General features: G+C 38.9%; 1 protein-coding gene across 1 annotated transcript in view; it reads left to right on the top strand.

Moving 5' to 3' along the window:
- Window positions 1-24,347, top strand: part of CCDC83 (coiled-coil domain containing 83) — a 58,883-nt gene continuing 34,536 nt past the window's right edge. The window contains exons 1-2 of the mRNA XM_090267811.1: window positions 1-96; window positions 8,350-8,434. Of these exons, the coding sequence (XP_090123937.1) occupies window positions 2-96; window positions 8,350-8,434 (180 nt within the window). The 5' untranslated portion in view covers window position 1. The remainder of the gene's footprint in view (window positions 97-8,349; window positions 8,435-24,347) is intronic.

Here is a 24,347-nt window from a genome sequence, read left to right as displayed (position 1 = left end):
AATGGAAAATTCAGCAAAAGCAAATAAAAAGGATATTCAAGATGGGCTGCCAAAAGAAGTGAAATCGCCTACCAGTGAAGCATTTCTAGACTATCAGTGAGCTCAGATTGTTAAATCCAAAGGTTTTTGCATGTAAATGGCTATCGTTGTAAACACTCATATAACTCCAGATAGAAGATGATGCACTCCAAAGCTGTCAGGGATGTACACTTGAAACCTGTATGGGTTTGCAAATTAATCACCCCAATAAATTCAATTTAAAATAAAATAATTTTATATCTGTCAGGGATCTGGGTTGGAGGTAGATTGGAGGCATAATTGCACTCTTGTGCAAAGGGCATATTTTTTTGAAGTTTTTGAAACTTTGGCTATAACATAGTCCAAGTAGTGGCTATGAAACAGCATCCATTAATGTGGTTTCAGCTCCCTCCCTCCCTCCCTCCATTGTATTCCTGCTTACTCTCCCATATATACACAAAACCTTGCTGGCTTACCTTGTAAAATACAACATAGAATAGTTAGTGTACATTCACAGAAAAGTAAGCAAGGAAATTTTTCTTCTTTATTTAACTTTTCATTTCCACACATTCAAATCTGCATTATCTCCAAATAGCTGCAGATCAAATACAAATGATTTGGAATTATTTTTAATAAGAATAACATTTCTTAATGTTCCATTCCTAGGAGCTGGAGACATAACTAAAGGTAACACCTATTCTATCTTTATGTTTTATCCAACCGAGGGAAAGTGAGCCCCTCAAGAGCTTTTGAACCCCAACTTTTGGCATAGAATAGGTATTTTAATGTGTAATTTCTAGGGAGTGAATGATTACACATCTGACTTTTTCCAAATAAGAATATACTTCATGCATGCATTTATTGAACTAATATTTGAATGTTTAGCAAGAACAAGGCAAATGCTAAGGATTAGAGGACAGTAACGAACTGGACCACATGGCCCCTGTCCTGAGTAAGCATGAGAGACAGACATTAGGCAACTAATTCAAGCTTTTTAAAAAGATCACGTAGTTATAATTAAGGTACTATGAAAGAAAAGTGTAGTGCCCTGGTTAGGTAGCTCAGCTGGTTAGACCATCATCCCAATACACCAATGTTGCCTGTTGGATCCCCGATCAGGGCACATACAAGAAGCCATCAATGAATGCATAAATAATTGGAACAACAAGTCAATGCCCCCCCCAACTTCCTCTCTCTCTAAAGTGTAGGGTGCTATAGTAGGGTCAGGAAAAGCTTATTTTAGGAAGCAATCCTTAAGCTGATCTCTGGAAGAGGAGCAGGTGTTATGAAGACATAGTTAGAGAGAGAAAGGCTTATGAGGTGAGGAAGTGCCTGTTATAGTCCAGGAAATGAGGGAAGTAAGAGTAGAGAAGAGATGGCGAACATAGGCTCTGTTGGCTTCGGCAATGGTCAGATAAGCAGAGCCCCAGGGAACACCTGGAATTTGGGAACCGCAAGTCATTTATTGGAGGGGACAAGGTGGAAAGTGGGAATCCGTTGATACTGGTAGCTAGGTCTATGTTTAAGACAATTATTTTTAACATTCAGGGAAAATTCATCTCCTTCTTGAGAGACTATTCCTATGTTCTTTTTAGAAGACAGTGAGTAAAAAGGTTAGAACATTAAGAGAGAAAGATCCCCTCTAGCCAGTCTAATCAAGAAAAAAAGAGAGAAGACACAAATAAACAAAATCAAAAATGAAAGAGGAGAAATCACGACTGATACCGCAGAAATACAAATGATAGTTAGAAATTACTTCAGACAACTGTATGACAAGAAATTTGACAATCTAGAAGAAATGGACAAATTTCTAGAAACATACAACCTTCCAAAACTGAATCAAGAAGAAGTGGAAAGTCTCAACAAACCAATAACAAAAAAGGAAATTGAAACAGTAATCCAAAATCTCCCGGCACACAAAAGCCCTGGACCGGATGGCTTCACAGGCGAATTCTACAAAACATTCAGGGAAGAACTAACTCTTATCCTCCTCAAACTGTTCCAAAAAATCCAAGAAGAGGGGAAAATCCCAAACTCTTTCTATGAAGCCAGTATTATCCTAATCCCCAAACCATGTCAAGACACAACAAAGAAAGAAAACTACAGGCCAATATCACTGATGAACATCGATGCTAAAATCCTCAATAAAATATTGGCAAACAGGATCCAGCAATACATCAAAAAGATCATACATCATGATCAAGTGGGCTTCATTCCAGGGATGCAAGGATGGTTTAATATTCGCAAATCAATAAATATAATACATCACCTAAACAGAATGAAAGACAAAAATCACATGATCATTTCAATAGATGCAGAAAAAGCATTTGATAAAATACAACACCCATTTATGATGAAAACACTCAACAAAATGGGAATAAAGGGAGCATATCTTAACATAATTAAGGCTATATATGAGAAGCCTGAGGCCAACATCATACTCAATGGACAAAAACTGAAAGCATTCCCCCTGAACTCAGGAACTAGACAAGGTTGTCCACTCTCTCCACTCCTTTTCAACATAGTGTTGGAAGTCCTAGCCACAGCAATCAGACAAGAAAAAGAAATAAAAGGCATCCAGATTGGGAAAGAGGAAGTAAAACTTTCATTATATGCAGATGACATGATAGTATACCTAGAAAATCCTATAAACTCCACTAAAAGACTACTCGATATAATAAGTGAATTCGGCAAAATCGCAGGGTACAAAATAAATATACAGAAATCTAAGGCATTTCTGTACACCAACAATAAAATAGCAGAGACAGAGACAAAAAAGAAAATACCATTTACTATAGCAACAAGAAAGTACCTAGGAGTAAACTTAACCAAAGAGATAAAAGACCTGTACTCTGAAAATTACATAACATTGAAGAAAGAAATTAAGGAAGAAACAAATAAATGGAAGCAAATACCATGTTCTTGGATGGGAAGAATCAACATCATCAAAATGGACATACTACCCAAAGCAATTTACAGATTCAATGCAATCCCTATTAAAATACCAATGACATATTTCACAGACCTAGAACAAATACTCCATAAATTCATATGGAACCAAAAAAGACCCCAAATAGCAAAAGCAATCTTGAGACAGAAGAACACAGCAGGAGGAATCACAACACCAGATATCAAACAATACTACAAAGCCACTGTAATAAAAACAGTATGGTACTGGCATAAGAACAGACATATAGATCAGTGGAACAGAATAGAGAGTCCAGAAATAAACCCAGGCCTCTATGGTCAACTAATCTTTGATAAAGGAGGAAGGAACATAAAATGGAGTGAGAAGAGCCTCTTTAACAAATGGTGCTGGGAGAACTGGATAGGGACCTGCAAAAAAATGAAACTAGACCACCAACTTACACCACACACAAGAATAAACTCAAGATGGATCAAAGACTTAAATGTAAGCCGTGACACCATAAAAGTCCTAGAGGAAAACATAGGCAAGAAAATATCAGATATCTCACGTAACAATCTCTTCACGGATACATCTCCTAAAGCAAGAGAAATAAAGGAAAAAATAAATAAATGGGATTACATCAAACTGAAGAGTTTCTGCTCAGCAAAAGAAAACATCAGCAAGATGAAAAGGAAACCAACCATATGGGAAAACATATTTGCCAATGACATCACAGACAGGGGACTGATTTCCAAAATATATAAAGAGCTGATACGACTCAACATCAAGAAAACAAACAACCCAATTAAAAAATGGGCAAGGGACCTGAACAAACACTTCTCCGAAGAGGACATACAGAAGGTCCATAGACACATGAAAAAATGCTCAACATCATTAGCCATCAGGGAGATGCAAATAAAAACCACAATGAGATACCATTTTACACCAGTCAGAATGGCCATCATCAACAAATCAACAAGCAACAAGTGCTGGCGAGGATGTGGAGAAACGGGAACCCTACTGCACTGTTGGTGGGAATGCAGACTGGTGCAGCCACTATGGAGAACAGTATGGAATTACCTCAAAAGATTAAAAATGGAACTGCCTTTTGAACCAGCAACTCCACTACTAGGATTATACCCGAAGAATCTTGAAACACCAATTCAAAAGAACTTATGCACTCCTATGTTCATTGCAGCACTGTTTACAATAGCTAAGTGCTGGAAACAACCTAAGTGCCCATCTGTAGATGAGTGGATCAAAAAACTGTGGTACATTTACACAATGGAATACTATGCAGCAGAGAGAAAGAAGGAACTCCTGCCATTTGCAACAACATGGATGGAACTAGAGAGAATTATGCTTAGTGAAATAAGCCAGGCAAAGAAAGAAAAATACCATATGATATCACCTAATACAGGAAACTAAAGAACAACACAAACAAAGGAACTAAATAGAACAAAGAGCAGAATAGCAGTCAATAGGGGGGAGGGGAGAGGGAGAGAAGGGGGATAAGTAAGGGAAGGGTTTAATTAAAGAGCCTGTATGAAAGACTCATGGACATGGACAACGGGGAGGGATATGATTGCGGGAGAGGGGGTGGGTTGGGTGGGGGAGAGAAATTAGGGGAAAAGGGGACAACTGTAATTGAAAAACCAAAATTAAAAAAAAGAAAAAAAAAAAAGAGAGAAAGATCCATGGAAAGGGACTTTTAACAAAGTTCCCTCTTATTTTCTACCTGAGATAACATTAAGTAACAACCAGATACTACCTGCACTCATTTCTCAACCTAAATGAAAAGTTTCCTCATTTCGTCTTAGGAGAGATGGACAAAAAGCCTCTGTGAATACAACCTGGTCTCTAATTTGTACGCACAGTTTACAGTGATACCATCCAGTTACAACTGTTTCCCTCTATTCTGGGTCAAAAAGAGGCCAGTCTTTCCCCCATTAAACAGAGGTTTACAAAGAGGCAAACATTTAAAAATTCTCATGATCTAGTACAAGATATAAATTAAACATCCCATGCTTTTGTTCTCTTTCCTTTGTAAAAACTGAATAAATAATCCCATAGACAGAAACAGCCAAGGCCTTGCTGCTAGTGACACTTGACTCATTCCATGTGTTCCTAAGTGACAGAACTTATGTCACATGACAAATCGGCAAGACACACCTCATTGTCTGAGGGAGGATTCTTCAAGGGTCCCCTGGCAGCATCTAACAGTTCTCTTAAACAATCTCAGCTCCTAACAAAGCTGAGAGCAAATATAGTAGGTAGTCAGTGGTTTCTGAACAATTGAACTTTTAAAAAAATATACCCCAAGAAAATAAGGTCACAAAATTCCATGGTTGTTTGTGAAGAGCTGAGACAGCCAATACTAAACCCATAAGGTGATCATCTCTGATTAATGATGGTTTTTATTTTCTCCTTGTATTTGTTCCCCCCTCCCAAGTTTTCTGCAGGGAGTGTGGATATAGATATAAAAATAGGTGTGGATATAATTATGGGTTTAAAAAAAGATAAAAGTATAGATTTTTTTGTAATCCACGTTTAGTTTCCTTCTCAGAATTCTCAATGAAATCTCATGGAGGGAGAAAGTAGACACATTACCTCACTGGTTTATTATGCCACATGCTTTAGCGTTTCCTGTGAGATGTGACTCAGTAGGCCGTTGAGTAGATGAGGGAGACAGGAAAAGGAAAAAGTATAGAGCATGGTGAGTCCTGAATCCCTGCAGTGGCTGATAGTGTGGAGTCCTGACATTCAGCTTCATCTGCTTCTTAGCAAATCCATCTCTCCATAAGGCCTGAGGGGATGGAAGTTAATTCCAAGGAGAGTCTAGGCTGTTAGACCTGCAACTACCATGTGCTCCAGAAGGGGGGCAACGAAGCCACCAAAACCATTGGGGTATCTCAGAATTCCCCTCTGAGGCCACTCAGATCCTCCCGAACTGCTCACTGCAGAAGGAACACAAGACAAAGCCCTAGGTTGTTTGCTGCTCACTACTCTGAGGGGAGGGATGGTAGGCATAAGTGCAGGGTGGCCAGATACAGCAAGTAAAGGCACAGATGCCCAATTTAATTTGAATTTGAGATAAACAGCAATTTTTTTTAGTACAAGAGTGTCTCGTGCAATATCCGGGGTCTTACTCAACGTAATCTCCAGTTTGATCTCTGCATGCTCATTTATCATACAGCTAGGGTCTCAGTCCAAAGCAATAGGGACCACATACTTGAGAGTCATTTGCCTGCTCTATCTATGCATAGAATTAGGATTACCATATTTATAATTGCAGAAATTATATGAATAATTAGCATACGCTCTTTTCAGATCATTCTCATTTATAATATTTTTATTTTTCTCCTTAAAAATGGAAGGTAGAGCCCAGGCCTGGAGGCTTATTTGGTAGGAGCATCATCCCATACACACACACACACACACACACAAACACACACACACACACACACAAGGTTGTGGGTTTGATTCCCAGTCAGGACACATACCTATGTTGTAGGTTCAGTCCCTGTCAGGGCACATGTGGGAAGCAGACAATATTTCTCTCTCACATCGATGTTTCTCTCTCTCTGCTTTCCTCTCTCTCTAAAATCAATAAACCTATTCTTGAGTGATAATTTTTTTTAAAAGGGAGGTGGAAAAGGCACTCTTTCAAAATTTTTGTACATCAAAGCTTCAGGTAAGAAGTAAAAGATGGTTTATACTTACCTATAGCTTTATTTCTAACTATTATGTGGAGACCACCCTAACTAGAGTAGTTTTCCCATTTATTGTTGTTCACATATCCTGTTATTTCCCTCACAGCATTTATCACAAGGTGTAAATACTGTTTGTGTGTTTACTTCATTATTGTCTATTAAAATGTAAACTCTTTGAGGGCAAGGACCATAGAGATATTGTTCATCACTATTTCTGTATAGCCTGAAACAATCCTGGGCACATAGAGGCTGCTCATTACATCTGTGTTGCATGAAAGGGAACACTGTAGAATTTTGGAACCAAAAAGAAACTATGGAGCTCATCTCCCTCAATTCTCTTATTTATAGAAGACCAAGTCAAGGCCCAAATAGGCTAGGAGGCAATTTGGTAGCAAATCAAGCCTAAAATCCAAGTTTCATAGTATCCAAATAGAGCTTTTTTTTGTTGTTGTTGCCACTGAAGGATTTGCTTGTTTTGTTTCCCTTTCCCATTTTTCTTATGATTTGGAAAGAAGGAGCCTTATTTTCTCTCTCCTAAGTATATAATGTCACAAATACAATCATTTGGAGGAAGGGCTGAGGAAATAAGATTCAAATTCAACTGAAATTTACTAAGTACTTACTTTATGTTAGAAACATTCAGATCTGACTTCTTATTTTAATCCTTATAAAAATATGTAGCTCGGGCTGCTGTGGCTCAGCAAATCGAGTCAGAGGGTCGCAGGTTCGATTCCCTGTCAGGGCACATGCCTGGGTTGTGGGTTAGGTCCCCAGTTGGAGGCCTGCAAGAGGCAATCACATGTTGATGTTTCTCTCCCTCTCTCCACTCCTCCGCCTAAAAATAAATACAATCTTTTAAAAAATATGTAGAGCTGGGTATTGTTACCTCCATTGACATTGGAAATTGAGTCTCAGAGAATTGACCTGTCTGAGGTCAGATAGATAAGAAGCAGGGACAAGACTGAAAACCAGCATTCCTCATTCATTAGCCACTAACCCTTCTGTTCACTCCCCTGCAGACTGCTATATTTTTGTGTTGTCGTTTTTTAATTGAAATAAGGGGTTTATATGGAGCTATTTCTGTGGCCGTATTTTGGTCTCAAATTTAAAGTTATAAGATTTACTAGGTAATAGAGATATAAAGATACACTTAACACTTCAAATAGCCATCAAATGGCCTATATCAAAGTCTTTCTGCACTTTTCTCTCTCTCTCTCATACCTAGAAAATGTTCAACAATACTTGTGGGTGTTAAGAAAATGTACGTGTCAGGAAAGAAGCTTCTATTATTTATAAAAGAGATGATATACTAATGAACTAATAGGTGCACCTAGTATACCTTACTATTTCAAGAAGATAAGCATGTCCTTATAAAGTCCTTGTTTTGTCATTTTTGTCTGAATGTTTTTAGAATTCTAGAAAGCATGTTGTCGGTCTGCCCTTTTCTAGGTTTTCTTAAAGCTGAATTATTTATAGATTATTAGAAAGCATCAAAATTACTGTTATGAAATACAAATGGCGATTGATTTAAAAAACTGAAGTTATCTCCCTAATACATATTTTAAGAGATTTTTATCCCTAAATGGGTTTTTATAATATATTTAACACTTTATTTCAAGTCAAGTAATTTAGTTTAATTTTAAAATTTTTTATCACTAAGTTTCCCTAGGATAAGTAATTGTAACAAATGTTATCCTTTTCTATTATCAGCTGTCAAATAAAGGAAAATGCAGTAGAACGATTAATGGCTCAAATTAAGAGACTTAGAGAAAAGAACCAAAAATATCATGAACGAGTGAGTATAAGATTTTAAAGTCTATATCTAGTCATTAAACATTTATAAAAATGCTTTAAAAATTATGAATTACAATAAAATATATCCTAGGAAATGATCTTATTTAGTGCTTATACTGATTAATTTACATTCTACTTAGTTTTTTGTACATGTGAGACAAGAAGGTACTGCTCTTCCTATTATTTTAATTATAATGTCAAAGGAAGTCAGTTTGAATTATGTTATTTAGATCATGAGGATGTTCAAAATTTCAAAGCTCTGAAACAACATTAATCTTTTAATTTCTTATTTAACCAAACTATAAAACATAGGTTCTTTATTTTTAATTTCTGTATCTGTTTTCTTTTATATTTTTAGAGAGCGTGACTATGTAAATTATTTGAAAAGTACAATCTTAGTTACTAAAATGGCTAATTTAATGTTTAAAATAATGTATTTTTTAAATTCTTAACTGAGGACATTCTTATTGATTTTAGAGAGAGGGGAAGGGAGGAAGAGAGAGAGGGAGAGAAACATCAATGTGAGAGAGAAACATTGATCGATTGTCTTCTGTACATGCCCCAACTGGGGATCGACCAGCAACCTAGGCATGTGCCCTGATTGGGGGTCAAACCCCTGACCTTTCGGTTTATGGTTGATGCTCCAACCAACTGAGCTACACCACCAGGACAAGATGATATATTGTTTTTACAAAATTAGAGTAAAATGAATATCTAAGGGGTGCTGTATACAATTACCAGAACTAAAGATAAACAAAGTTTGAAAACAGTAAATGATAATTAAACATCCCTTAAAGCATCTCATGCATGACGAAATACTGAGGGTGTCCCCTCTTAAAACATTTACTTTATATGGACCCTGAAGCTTCCATGTTAAATGTTATTTGGGGAGGGTGCTGTTGTCTAAAAAGACTATCTACAAATTTTAATGAAATCTAGGGTCAGAGGCCTGAGTTTGCATCCTGACTGTACAACTTACTGCTGATGTAATTTTGGCTAAAACTGGTATGAGCCTTGTTTCCTTCTTATGATATAAAATGGAATTCCTAGTCCTCTTCATAGGGCTAATTTGTTCATTCATCCTACAGATACTTATTGGGCAAGACAGGCCCTGGTGGTGATATAACTGTGACCCTGACATAGTTATGATTCTCAAGGAACAGTCATTTTTAATAGGGATGAACACAGAAACCCAGATCTAAGGGAAGTTTGGCCTTGCTGCTTGGAGTGACTGACATCAAGGGACCAATGGACATCCTCCCGTGGTCAGCACCGGGACTCTAGGTCAGCTTTGGGATTCCATTTGGTTGTGGAAAGCAAATTAGGACTAAGGAATCACTTTCCCACAGCCCACCAGTTGGAGCCAGAAACAAAGCTCTTGCTTCCATGAGGATTAGAACAAGAATGGGAGAGGCCTAACACTGCTCTTGGGGTCATCAGTGGACCCAGCAGTGCGGAGCATGGAGTGGTCGACCCTGGCTCCAACAGTGCACATCTATTGTTTTCCATTTATGCTGCTACTGCCCCAGGTTAAGCCACCGTCATCTTTTACCCATCCTACCTCAGGCCAGTGCATTTTCCACAGTGCCACCAGATTGCTATAAACCTTCCAGTGCTTAAAACTCTGCAGTAGCTTCCTATTGCACAGGAAATAAAATCCATAGTCCTTACTAAAGTCTTCAAAAATATGACCTTTGCACACCTTTCCCACTTTGTCTCCAGCCACTCCACTGCTTCTTTTAAATCTTGAAAAACCCAGGCAATCTCTTACTTTTGAACCTTTACAATAAAGAGGCCATTTTCTCTTCCCGGGATTCTCTTCTCTTGCCTAGATCCTTTTAGTTTAGTTCCCCCAATCTAAGCTGGAATGTTGAGGTCACATGCATTCAGATTGCTAAATTAAATATGACTCCCTAGCAAGACATATTTTTCTCTTCAATATGTCAAAATTAGAAATGTCCCTTTTCCTTCCTACCCATCATCCCTTCCTGTATGTGTTTAGTTGTGTTTAGACTAACACCTCATTTATAATCTTTCTTTCTCTCTGTTTGCATTCACTGTTTCACTTACCTCATTAGATATTTCATAGTTCACTGCGTCCACTTTCTTACCTCCCAATTCATTCTTTCTCTCCTACAATTCCACCGCTGCTGCTCTAGCAACAGTTACTAAGGACCAATTAACCAGGTCCAATGGACACGTTGTAGTCCTTACTTGTCCCCACATCCCTTCAGCAGTCACTCCTGTTGCCTTGAAGCTCTTTTTCCTTTGGGTTCCATGACATCACTCTCCCTTAATTTTCCTCCTACTTTCTCTGACCACTTCTTAATGTTTTTAACTCATTTTTTCCCCTGGACCTACCCCTTAATTAGGGTATTTACAAATGTTCTGATCCCACACCTTTTCTTTCAGTCTAACCTCTCCCTGGTTCATCTTATTTAACACCATGGCTGCAAATGCCATCTATGTGGTGATCATTCTTATATATGCATGTGATAAAATTTCATAATTCTACACACAAAAGTGAACATATATAAAAACTGGTGAAATCAAATAACACCTCTCGTTTAGTTAAAAACATGGTACCAATGTCAATTTCCTGGTTTTGATAATGCACTATATTAAATGTTATCATTGGGGAAAGCTGGGTGAATAGATGAGAAATCTGTGTCCTCTTTTGGCAAATTCTGTTCTTGTCCTTGTGAGTCATAAAGTTAAAAGGGTAAAAGCTCATAAAACGGCCTTATAACAAAACAAAACTAATCCTTTTTTTATTTTTTATTTTTTAAGTATATGTTACTGATTATGTTGTTACAGTGGTTCCAATTTTTTTCCCCTTTGCTCTCCTCTGCCCAGTACCCCCCTTCCCTCCAGAAATCCCACACCCCTTAGTTCACGTCCAAAGGTCGTGCATACAAGTTCTTTGGCTTCACCCTTTCTTATATTATTCTTAACTTCCCCTTATCTATTTTGTACCAACCAATCATGCTTCTTAACCCCTGCACCATTTCCGCATTTCTCCCCTTTCTCCCTCCCAGCTGATAACCCTCCAAATGATCCCCATACCTATGATTCTGCTCCTATTCTGGTTTGCTTAGTTGGATTTTGTTTTTATTTTTTAGATTCAGTTGTTGATAGTTGTGAATTTGTTGCCATTTTAGTGTTCATAGTTTTGATCTTCTTTTTCTTAAGTAAGTCCCTTTGACATTTCATATAACAATGGCTTGGTGATGATTAACTCTTTTAGTTTTACCTTGTCTGGGAAGCACTTCATCTGTCCTTCTGTTCTAAATGATAGCTTTGCTGGATAGAGTAATCCTGGTTGTAGGTCCTTGCTTTTCATCACATTGAATACTGCTTGCCATTCCTTTTTGCCTACAAAGTGTCTTTTGAGAAATCAGCTGATAGTCTTATAGGCAACCCTTTGTAGGCAACTCTGCTTCTCTCTTGCTGATAAAGAGAGAGATTCTCTCTTTATCTTTCACTTTTGACATTTTAATCATGATGTGTCTTGGTGTGGTCCCCTCTGGGTCCAGCTAACCCAGGACTCTCCATGCTTGCTGGACTTGAATGTCTATTTCCTTTGCAAGATTTGGGAAGTTTTCCTCCATTATTTTTTACATAAGTTTTCAATTTCTTGCTCTTACTCTTCTCCTTCTGGCACCCCCATGATTCGGATGTTGGCACGTTTAAAGTTGTCCCAGAGGTTCCCAAGCTTCTCCTCATTTTTTTCAATTCTTTTTCCTCATTCTGCACTGGTTGACTGTTTTTTTTCTTCCTTATGTTCCAATCACTGATTTGAACCCCAGTTTTCATCCCTTCACCATTGGTTTTCTGTGGATTTTCCTTCATTTCACTTAGCATAGCCTTCACTTCTTCTCTTCTGTGTTTGCTGTACTCAAGCATATCTGTCAAGCCTGTGAGAATCTTTTAGCTATCTCCTAGTCACTTAGTTCTCCCACTGGACCTTGATCCATTCCCCCTTTTGGGGCATATCTCTGTCTCCTCATCTTGACAGGCTCCTGCGTTTGTTTGTCTCTGTGTCTTAGGTAGAGCTGTCACTCCTGTTATGTTGTAAGGGGCGGAACCTTAGGGATTCGTCAGTACAGGGCGACCTGTTTCACCATGTTGTGGCACAATATGTGGGGGAGGGGTATGAGAAGGAGCAATGCCACTTGCCCAGCACTCACTCCTTTTCCAGGCACTTCTCCCACTTCCATATGGTATTGGTGCCTCTCTAGCCATTGCCCTGGCTGTCGTTCCCAGAGCAGATGGGTCTGCAGACATACTAGGACCGTGGGGGTACTTTTAACAAGCAGACTCTGCTGAGATACTGGCAGTTTCTGTCTCCACTCCAACCCCCACTGGTCTGCACAGTCAGAAGCAATGAGGCTTGATTTTCCCCAGTGCTGGGACCATGAGCTGTGTGGTCTGGTCAGAAGCTGAGAATGCTCTCCAGGTGTCCCTCCTGACTTTCTGAAACATGTAACTGTGCTTTCTGCTGGCCTGCCGTTACTGCCACTGGTGCAGCCATCATACCGCATCCTCTCTGCCCCGGCTCCACCCCTACTACCTGTCTGGATGAGTATTCCTTCTTTATATCTTTGTTTGTTGGACTTCCATGCAGTTTGATTTTCTGGAAATTCTGGTTGTTCCTAGTTTTGAGGTAGTTGTATTCCTTCTTAGTTGTGGAGGGAGATGCAGCATGTCTGTCTACGCCTCCATCTTGGCTGAAAGTCTCCTATATTATTCTTAACTTCCCCTTGTCTAGTTTGTATTTACCAATTAACACCATTTCCCCACTTCTCCCCATTCCCCCTCCCAGCTGATAACCCTCCAAATGATCCCCATACCTATGATTCTGTTCCTATTCTGGTTTGCTTAGTTGAATTTTGTTATTTTTTAGATTCAGTTGTTGATACTTCGTTGTGAGTTTGTTGTCATTTTAATGTTCATAATTTTGATCTTCTTTTTCTTAAGTAAGTCCCTTTGACATTTCAATAATAGTGTGGTGACGATGAGCTCCTTTAGCTTTACCTTGTATGGAAAGCACTTCATCTGCCCTTTTATTCTAAATGATAGCTTTGCTGGATAGAGTAATCTTGGTTGTAAGTCCTCTTTTTTTCAACACCTTAAATGCTGCTTGCCAGTCCCTTCTTGCTTGCAAAGTTTCTTTTGAGAAATCAGCTAGTAATCTTATAGGCACCCCTTTGTAGGTAACTCTCTGCTTTTCTTTTGCTACTTTTAAAATTGTCTCTTTATCTTTAACCTTTAGCATTTTAATTATGATGTGTCTTGAGGTATGGTCCTCTTTGGGTCTAGCTTGTTTGGGACTCTCTGTGCTTCTGGGACTTGTATGTCTAGTTCCTTCACCAAATATGGGGAGTTTTCCTTCATTATTTTCTCACATAAGTTTTCAATTTCTTGCTCTTCCTCTTCTCCTTCTGGCACCCCTTTGGTCTGGATGTTGGCATGTTTAAAGTTGTCCCTGAGGTTCCCATGCCTCTCCACATTTTTTTCAATTCTTGTTTCCTCATTCTGTATTGGTTGACTATTGTTTTCTTCCCTATGTTCCAAATCATTGATTTGAACCTTAGTTTCCTTCCCTTTACCATTGGTGTTGTGTGGGTTTTCCTTCGTTTCATTTAGCATAGCCTTCACTTCTTCCCTTATGTGTTTGTTGTACTTAAGCATATCTGTCAATCCTGTGAGCATATTTATCACCAGTATTTTGAACTCTACGTCTGTTAGGTTGGCTATCTCCTCATTGCTTAGTTCTCCCCTGGAACCTTGATCCGTTCCCCCTTTTGGGCCATACTTCTCTGTCTCCTCATCTTGACAAGCTCTTGTGTTTGTTTGCCTCTGTGTCTTAGGTAGAGCTGTCACTCCTGTTACTTTGTAAGGGGTGGAGCCTTAGGTTTTCTCGTCAGTAGAGGGCAACCCATTTCACCACATGGGAGAGGGGTCTGAGAGGAAACAAAGTCACTTGCTCATCACTAGCCCCTTTTCCGGGCAGTTCTCCCACTTTGTATTGGACTGTATTGTATTGGTTACCTCTCTAGTTGTTGCCCTGGCTGTCGTTCCCAGAGTGGGTGGGTCTGTGGATGTTCTAGGATGGTGGGACCCTTTAAATAAGCAGACTCTGCTGAGAGACTGGCTGTTTCTTCCTCTGCCCCAACCCCAACTGGTTTGCACCGTCTGAAGTAATGAGGCTTTATTTTCTCCGGTGCTGTGTTTGTGAGCTGTGTGGTCTGGTCTGGTGCTGGGAGCGCTCCCCAAGGATCCCTCTGACTTTTTAAAATGTGTGACTGCGCTTTCTGGCAGGCTGCTGCTGCCACCACTGCTGCTGCCACCACACCGTGTCCTCTCTGCCCCTCCTACCTGTCTGGATGAAATAACCAGAAGTTGCAAAAAATAAAGCTACATGGAAGTCCAAAATATGAAGTTATAAACAAGTGGTGCTCGTCAGGATGGGTAAGAGGGGCGATGCCGGGGCAGAGAGATCAAGGTGTGCTGGGGGTGGCAGCAGCAGTAAAGACAGTGGGACAGTGGTAAGCACAGACACCCGTATTTAAGGGGAGGTGAGAAGAGCCTGGGGAGCACCCGCAGCTGCAGTCCAGACCCATCAGCTCACGATTCCAATGCCAGGGAAGGCAGACCCCCATTGTCTTGGACTGTGAGGTCCAGAGGGCATGGGGACGGAGGAGGAGGCTCCTGGTCTCTCAGCAGAGAGTAACGGTAGGAATCGATCTTGGACCCACACCCCCACACAAAGTGCCACAGCATGGTGAGAAGGGTCACCTGGTAGTGGCAAGTGCACAGGGCTCTGCCCCCTATAGAGTAGGAGATGTGACAGCCCTGCCCAAGAAGGAAAGATAAATGAAAACAGTCAGGATGGCAGGAATCATGATTGAAATACCAGTCACGCAGCTGACCAAAAAGCAAATACGTGAATTAACCAATGAACATAATAGATAATCTTTCTGAGGCTCAGTTCAGAGCTATAGTCATAATGCAGGTTACAGAATTAACAAAAGATATTGAACAAGACAGGGAAGGAATGAAGGCTACTCCTGCTGAAATGAATGAAAACACATATGAGACATGTGGTGAGGAAAGGAAAACCAGGGGTCACATCAACAAATCAGAACATAGGTAAGGAACAAACAGTCAACTGGTGCAGGAAGAGGAAACAAAAGGTGAGGAATATGAAGAGAGACTCAGAAACTCCTGGGACAGCTATAAGCAAGTGAACATCCAAATTATAGGGTTGCCAGAACATGAAGAAGAACAACTAGAAATTGAAAAATTATGTGAAAAAATAATGAAGCAGAACTTCCCGAACTTGGGGAAGGAAATAGACTTACAGGTCCAGGAAGCACAGAGAGTTCCAGAAAAACTGGACCCAGGGAGAACCACACGAAGACACATTATAATCAAAATGTCAAAAATTAAGGATAAAGAGAGAATTTTAAAAGCAGCAAGAGAGAAGAAGAGAATTATGTACAAAGGGGTCTCAATTAGATTATCAGCTGATTTCTCAAAGGAGACTCTTCATGCAAGAAGGGACTGACAAGAAATATTCAAAGTAATGAAAAGCAAAAACCTACAACCATGATTACCCTATCCAGTGAAGCTGTTATTCAGAATAGAAGGGCAGAGAAAGTGCTTCCAGGACAAAATAAAACTGAAGGAGTTCATTAGAGCCAAACCACTGTTATATGAGATGTTAAAAGGACTTGTTTAGAAGAAGAAGAAGGATCAAAACTATGAACATTAAAATGAAAACTGTATCACAACAACCAACAACAGAAGCTAGGGAATCTAAACAAAGTCAAACTAAGTAGGCAATGAGAGTGGAAAAAGAATTATAGGTATGGGGAACATATTGGGGGGAGGTCAGTGGGGAGGGGGAAGGGGGAAAGGGAGGGAGATGGTGCAGGAATTAAGAAGCATAGTAGGAGGGAATGGAGTAGACAGGAAGATGTTGAGAAGAACTATATGCATGACCAATGGGCATGAACTAATGGGGGGGACAACTGGAGGGAGGGGGTGATCACTGGGTGGAGGGGAGCAGAGGGAAAAGAAATCGGGACAACTGTAACAACATAATCAATAAAACACATTTAAAAAAAATACTACAAAGAAAGAAAATTATAGGCCAGTATCTCTGATGAACATAGATGCTGAAATCCTCAAAAAAAAAAAAATACTAACAAACTGGATCCAGTAATACATTAAAAAAGTCATACAGCATGATCAAGTGGGATTTATTCCAGGAACACAAGGCTGGTACAATATCCACAAATCAATTAATGCAATACATCATATAAACAAAATGAAGAATAAAAACCACATGATCAATAGATGCAGAAAAAGCATTTGATAAAATCCAGCACCCATTTATGATAAAAACTCTCAGCAAAGTAGGAATAGAAGGAACACATCTAAACATAATAAAAGCCATTTATGACAAACCCACTGCCAGCATAATACTCAGCAGGCAAAAACTACAAGCATTTCGCATTAAGATCTGGAATAAGACAGGGATTTCCACTTTCACCTCTCTCATTCAACATAGTACTGAAGTCCTAGCCACAGCAATCAGACAAGAAGAAATAAAAGGCATCCAAATTGGAAAGGAAAAAGTAAAACTGTTTTTTGTTTGTTTGTTTTGCAGATGATGTGATACTGTACATAGAGAATCCCAAAGATTCCACCAAGAAACTACTAGAACTGATAAATGAATTCAGCAAAGTAGCAGGATACAAAATTAATATCCAGAAATTAGTTGTATTTTTATATGGCAATAAAGAACAAAGGGAAATTAAGAAAACAATCCCATTCACAATTGCTCCAAAAAGAATAAATTACCTAGGATTAAATCTAACCTTTTGTATTCAAAAAATTATAAGACACTAAAGAAAGAAATTGAAGAAGATACAAGTGGAAGCACATATTCTGTTCATAGATAGGAAGAATTGACATCATTAAAATGTCCATACTACCCAAAGCAACCTAGAGAGTCAATGAAATTCCTGTCAAGAGTCCAATGATGTATTTCACAGAACTATAACGAATATTTCAAAAATTAATAGAAACCACAAAAGGCCCCACATAACAGTGATCCTGAGGAAGAAGAACAAAGTTGGTGGAATAATGATACCTAATATCAAGCTATACTATAAGACCATAGTAGTCAAAACAGCATGGTACTGGCATAAAAACAGACACATTGACCAATAGAACAGAACAGAGAGCCCAGAAATAAACCCACACCTTTATACCTTTTAACATTTGACAGAGGAAGCAAGCACATACAATGGGCTAAAGATAGTCTATTCGGTAAGTCATGTTGCGAAAATTGGACAGATACATGCAGAAAATGAAACCAGACCACCTTTTTATACCACACACAAGAATAAATTAAAAATGGATTAAAGACAAATATTAGACCTGAAACCATAAAAATCCTAGAAAAAAACATAGGCAGCAAAATCTCAGACATTGATCATACCAATATATCTGGCAAGGGAAGCAAAGGAAAAAATAAACAAATGGGACTATATCAAACTAAAAAGGTTTTGCATGGCAAAGGAAACCTTCAACAAAATAAAAAAGACAACCCATGAAATGGGAGAACATATTCAGTGATACACCTGATAAGGGATTAATATCCAAAATGTATAAAGAACTTACAAAACTCAGCACCAAAAAACAAACAATCCAATTAAAAAATGAGTGAAGGACTTGAAAGACACTTCTCCAAAGAGGACATACAAGTGACCAATAGACATATGAAAAGATGCTCAGTGTCACTACTCATCAGAGCAATGCAAATTAAAGCCACAATGAGATATAACTTAACCTGTGCCAGAATGGCTATCATCAATAAATCAACAAACAATAAATGTTGGCAAGGATGTGGACAAAGGGGAACCCTTTTACACTGTTGGTGGGAATACAGACTGGTGAAGACCCTGTGGAAAGCAGTATAAAGATACCTCAAAATATTAAAAATGAAACTGCCTTTTGACACAGGGATTCCACTTCTGAGAATGTTTCTGAAGAAAATCAAAACACTTAATTTGAAAGAATATATGCACCCATGTTCATTCATTGCAGCGTTATTTACAATTGCCAAGATATGGAAGCAGCCCAAGTGCCTATCTGTAGATGAGTGGATAAAAAAGCTGTGGTACATTTACACAATGAAATACTACTTGACCATAAAAAAGAAGGAAGTATTACCCTTTGTGAAAGCATAGATTGACCCAGAGAGTATTATGCTAAGTGAAATAAGCCAGCCAGAGAAAGACAAATACCATATGATTTCATTTATATGTGGAATCTAATGAACAAACTGAACTAACAAGGAAAATAGAAAGACTCGTAGATACAGAAAACAGACTGACAGCTGTCAGGGGGTGGGGATTGAGGGGTCTGTGTGAAAAAAAGTGAAGTGATTAAATTAAAAAAAGCAAAACTCAGACACAGACAAGAGCATGGTGATTATCAGAAGAAAGGGGGGGCAGTAGAAGAGTGTATATAGGGGGGATAAATGGTGATGGAAGGAGACATGACTTGGAACAGTGAACACACCATACAATATACAGATGATGTATTATAGAACTGTACACCTGAAATCTATATAATTTTATTAACCAATGTCATCCTAACAAATTCAATAAGAAAAATAAAAATAAACAAATAAATAAATAAAAATTCTTTGACTAACCCTACATCCCGAATCTTTCGTCGTCGTCGGCAGCCGTCCGTCTCGAGAGACGATGGCGTAGCTTCTTGAGAGTCTATCTGCACCGCCGAGAATGGCTGTGCAGTCCGAATCTTTAATCTTATGTTTTATCCTAAAATGTTTATAGATTCACCTCTTTTACTTAAATCATGGTCCATTTTGAGTTAATTTTTGTATAAATTATAAGACTTAGATCAAGATTGTTTCTTTTTTCCCCTGCCCTAGAGTGGTGGAATGAGAGAAGACTCTAAAGTTTCTCTTCTTATAAAGACAATAATCTCATCACGGGCACTCAGCTAAACCTAATTCGGTTCTAAGTACCATCACATTAGGGATGGGGCTTCAACATGTAAACTGTTGGGCAGACATAAGCATCCAATCTATAGCACAGTACTTTATTCCTTTTTATGGCTGAACAATATTCTGCCTGCATGAATCTGTGCTAAGCCCCTCTCCTGAAATTTTCATTTCAATTATTGTACTTTTTAGATGGAGAACTTTGATGTTTTTTAAAAAAATAATTTATTTCTCTTCATTGCTATTTTCTATTTAGAGATCCATTATTTTCATGTTTTCCTTTAGTTCTTTAGGCATGGTTTCCTTTAACTCTTTGAATACATTTTAGATAGCTGATTTAAAGTCTTTCTCTAGAAAGTCCAAAGTCAGGGCTTCCTCATGGACAGATTCTATTAACTGCCCTTTTCCCCCTGTGTATATCAAATTCCCAGTAAGAATATACATGGATCATACTTTCTTGGGGTTTTTGTTTTTTGTTTTTGTTTTTTTGTTTGTTTGTTTGTTTTTGTTTTTGTTTTTGCATTCCTCATAACTTTTTGTTGTTGTTGAAAGCCAGACATTTTGAATATTATAATGTGACAATCTGGAGATTAGATGCTCTTCTCTCCACAGAGTTTGCCATTGTTGCTACTTATTGTAGTTGCTGTTTACTTAGTGACTTTTCTGAACCAGTTCTGTGAAACCTGTGTCCTTTGTTTTGTGTGGACACTAAAGTCATTGTTTGCTTATCTTAGTGGTTAGCTAATGATTGGATAGAAAAATTTTTGAATGTCTCTAATTAATAAATCTCCCAGCCTTTGCTGAGGGGCTCTGTGTGCTTGCTGGAACATGACTTCTCCACTCAGCCAGGAAGTTTATAGCTTCACCTTCACTTTTACTTCTGCTTCTGCATAACCTCAAGGTCACCTAGAGGAGAGTGCTTAGGGATTTCTTAGGTCTTTCCTAAGAACCTTCACAGCCCTCAGTATGCTCACAGGCTTGTACATTCAAGTGGCCTTTTAGACCCCTGGGAATATGTCAAAGCCCCCTATGACATCTCTCCAGCTTTCCTTTAAAGTTGCTTTTTTGTTTGTTTGTTTGTTTGTTTGTTTTTTGTCAGTTTGTTTTTTATCCCAACTGTTATTACCACCTCAGGGAGCTATAATATTTAACAATTGCCTCTGATTGTTTTTGACAGACATCAATCTGGAAAAAGACTATTCACACATTGGGCGAGCTCTGAGTTAGGTCAAATAAAGACAAGGTTTGTGTGTCGGATTTTCCAGGGAACTGCCAGATACGTCAAATAATGATGGTTATTTTGGGATTGTGCTTTGAAAGAATTCTGCTCCCCACCCCCTTTTTGCCCTGACCCCCTAACCCAGGCTGCTAGGCTGCTGGTTTTTACTGTGATTTTAATGCTCTTGGTTTTGAGAGCAAGGTAAAATGCCACAAAACTCACTGCTCTTACCCAGATTCAACCATTTTTCTTGAATAAACACTCTCTGGAAGTTATTGCAAGCCTTTAATTTCCAGAGTTCTGAAAAGTTGATTTTGTCAATTTTACTGGTTTTCTAATTGTTTTTATGGAGAAGAGGATTTTTGTAGGTCTTTATTTGAATATTCCTGTTTATGTCACTCCCAATAAGATTTTAAAGAATAGTGTAGAAGGAAAGGAATTTAGTTTTCAGATTTAGCATATATGAATCCCTTAGTATTAAAAATTCTTCAGAGACAGAATTAATTACAATAGTTTGGAATATTATAAACAAAATGTCAGAGAAGTTAAACCACTAAAGTTTGAATAGCATACCTTTTTTAAAAAAAATTGGGGGCGGGATGCCCCTATTTAACAATCTGCCCCCTCAGACTTAAGACCCTTTATAATCTTATAAAGGACAATGGGCAAAGGTCTCATGCTCCTCTAGCTGCTTCAAGCTGGACATGGTCGTCATCCTACCTACCCTTGGATCCAGAAATCCCTAATAAGAATGGGGGTGTGAAGGGGAGGGTGGCCTTCCCACATGGGGAAGGATCGTGCAGGCTTCAGGTCAGTTGGCTGTCCCTGGACAATGGCAGGCTTGGTTTAACAGGCTGGCATTCTTGTAGTATTCTAGGGGCAACAGATTTGGCAACAGGGTTAAAAGTCATCTGAATAGCATACCTTTTAATTTTTGTTCCCTTTTTGTGAAATTACTCAAAGCTTATCCATCTCAATTCTTTTCTTTTTTTTTTTTTGCCTGTATTTATCAATACTGAGCATCATAAAGTTAATTGCCTATTGCTTTTATTCAATTTTTTTAAAGTTTTAAGTTAAAATTCTAATGTACTGAAGTGACAATCACACCATACATCCTATGGAATAACTTGAGCATTAAAGTAACATTAAATCCTAGTTTATTAAACTAATGCCTATTTTACCAAACAATTTTAAGAAATCAAGTTTTTCAATTGTCAAGTTTGAAGTTTGTTGGATTAAGTAATAAATAATGGAGTTTTAGTAGACTCTAATACTATCAATAAATCATAAATTATTTAGATTACCTGAAATATCCTTCTACCCAAAGTGTGGCTTGTGGGCCAGCAGGCTTGGCATCACCTGGAGCTTGTTAGAAATGTGCCAAATTTATGGAATCAGAATGTGCATGTTATCAAGATCCCCTAGTGTTTGGTATACACAGTAAAGCTTGAGAAGAGCTGGCCCAAAGAATCAATTTTAGGAAAAAAAAATACTTTTAAAGTATCCAAGTAAGTCAAGAGGATTAGAGATATGAATATCAGAAACAAAATATAGTGTTGAAAAGTTACAATAAAGAGCATGTTAAATTACAGGAAAATAAGTAATTTTTAAATAAAGTACTAAAATATTTAAGTATATACATTTTATTAGGTTTTTAAAAATTAAAGGAGAGACATCAGGAAAGTATTAGAACTTAAAGTGACCCTAAGAAAATTACAAGGAAAATGTACTGAGTCCACACACACTAAAATATCTCTGCATATATATAATAAAATAGCAAGGGCGAGAATAAACTCAGATGATTAAATATAAGAGGCTTGGGAGACTTCTGGCCAAGATGGAGGTGTACACACACATGCTGCATCTCCTCACAACTAAGAAGGAATTTACAACCACTCCAAAACTAAAAAAATAAAACAAACAGAAAATCCAGAAAACCTAAACTACAGGGAAGTTCAGTAAAGAAATAAAGAAGAAATAATCAGCCAGAAAGGTAGGAAGGGTGGAACCAGGTCAGAGAGAAAGAGGAGCTGAGCAGCAGCTGCCGGGGCGGTGCTTGACATCAGCACAGCTAGAGGTGGAGTGACTGGTGGGAGCATGGGTGGGTAGTTCGTCTAGCAGTACAGTGACTGTAGCCATGGCAAAAAACATAGTCATACAGTTTAAATCTGAGAAGTGATCCCAGCCCCAGACCAGACTGAGTAGTTTGCAGTTCCAGCACCGGGGGAAATAGAGCTGCATTGCTTCTGACTGTGAAAGCCAGTGGGGGTTGGGGTGGACAAAGAAGCTACCAGTCTCAAAAAGGAGGCAGCTTGCTTAGTACAAGAAGGGGGAGAAGTGCCTGGAAAAGTAGTGGCAACCAGCACTGTTCCCTCTCAGAGCCATCCCCAACTTATAGCTCCAAAACGCGTTGAAACGGGTCACCAGCACTAATGAAAACCTAAGGCTCTGCCCCCTATAACATGACAGGTGTGACAGCCCCACCCAAATAACAGAGGCAAACACAGAAAGCTGTCAAGATGAGGAGACAGAGAAGTACGGCCCAGAAGGGGGAGCAGATCAAGGTCCCAGTGACACAACTAAGCAATGAGCAGATAGTGAAGCTAACAGATGGGGAAAGAGCAAATCTAACAGATGCACAGTTTAAGGCACTGGTGGTAAAGATGCTCACAGACTTGACAGAAAAGGTTAAACAGGACAGGGAAAGAATGAAGGTTATCATGAGTGAAATGAAGGAAAATCCACATGAAACAAGAGGTGAAGGAAAGGAAACCAGGGTTCAAATCAACAAATTGGAACATAAGGAAGAAATAAACAGTCAACCAATACAGAAGGAGGAAATGGGAATTGAAAAAAAATTAGGAAAGGCTTAGAAACCTCTGGGATAGTTTTAAATGTACCAACATCCAAATCATAGGGTTACAAGATGGTGAAGAGGGAGAGCAAGAAGTTGAAAATTATGTGAAAAAATAATGAAGGAAAACTTCCCTAATTTGGAGAAGGAAATGAACATATGGTTCCAGGAAGCACAGAGTCCCAAACAAACTAGACCCAGGCAGGACCACACCAAGACACATCATAATCAAAATACCAAAGGTTGAGGATAAAGAGAGTCTTAAAAGCAGCAAGAGAGAGAGACTTCTGGCCAAGATGGATGCATAGACAGACACGCTGCGTCTCTCTCCACAACTAAGAAGGACTATGACGACCTCAAAACTAGAAACAACCAGAAGATCTAGAAAATCAAACTGCATGGAAGTCCAACAAACAAAGATATAAAGAAGAAATACTCATCCAGACAGGTAGGAGGGCAGAGCCGGGGCGGAGAGGATGTGGTGTGGTGATGGCACAAGCTGCGGCAGCAGCAGGCCAGCGGAAAGTGCAGTTACATGTTTTGGAAAGTCGAGAGTGACACCTGGGGAGCATTTCCAGCTCCTCGCTAGACCACACAGCTCATGGTCCCAGCACTGGGGAAAATCAAGCCTCATTGCTTCTGAATGTACAAACCAGTGGGGGTTGGGACAGAGGCAGAAACTGCCAGTCTCTCAGCAGAGTCTACTTGTTTGAAGGGCCCTCATGGTCCTAGAACATCAGCAGACCCATCAACTCTGGGAACGACGGCACCAGTTCCATACAGAGGTG

Source organism: Furipterus horrens, unplaced genomic scaffold (genome assembly GCF_987537825.1).
Source record: "Furipterus horrens unplaced genomic scaffold, mFurHor1.1.pri manual_scaffold_2, whole genome shotgun sequence".
NCBI classification, from domain to species: Eukaryota; Metazoa; Chordata; class Mammalia; order Chiroptera; family Furipteridae; genus Furipterus; species Furipterus horrens.
Note: the sequence above shows the minus strand (reverse complement) of the source record. Positions and strands in the feature narration are given on the sequence as shown.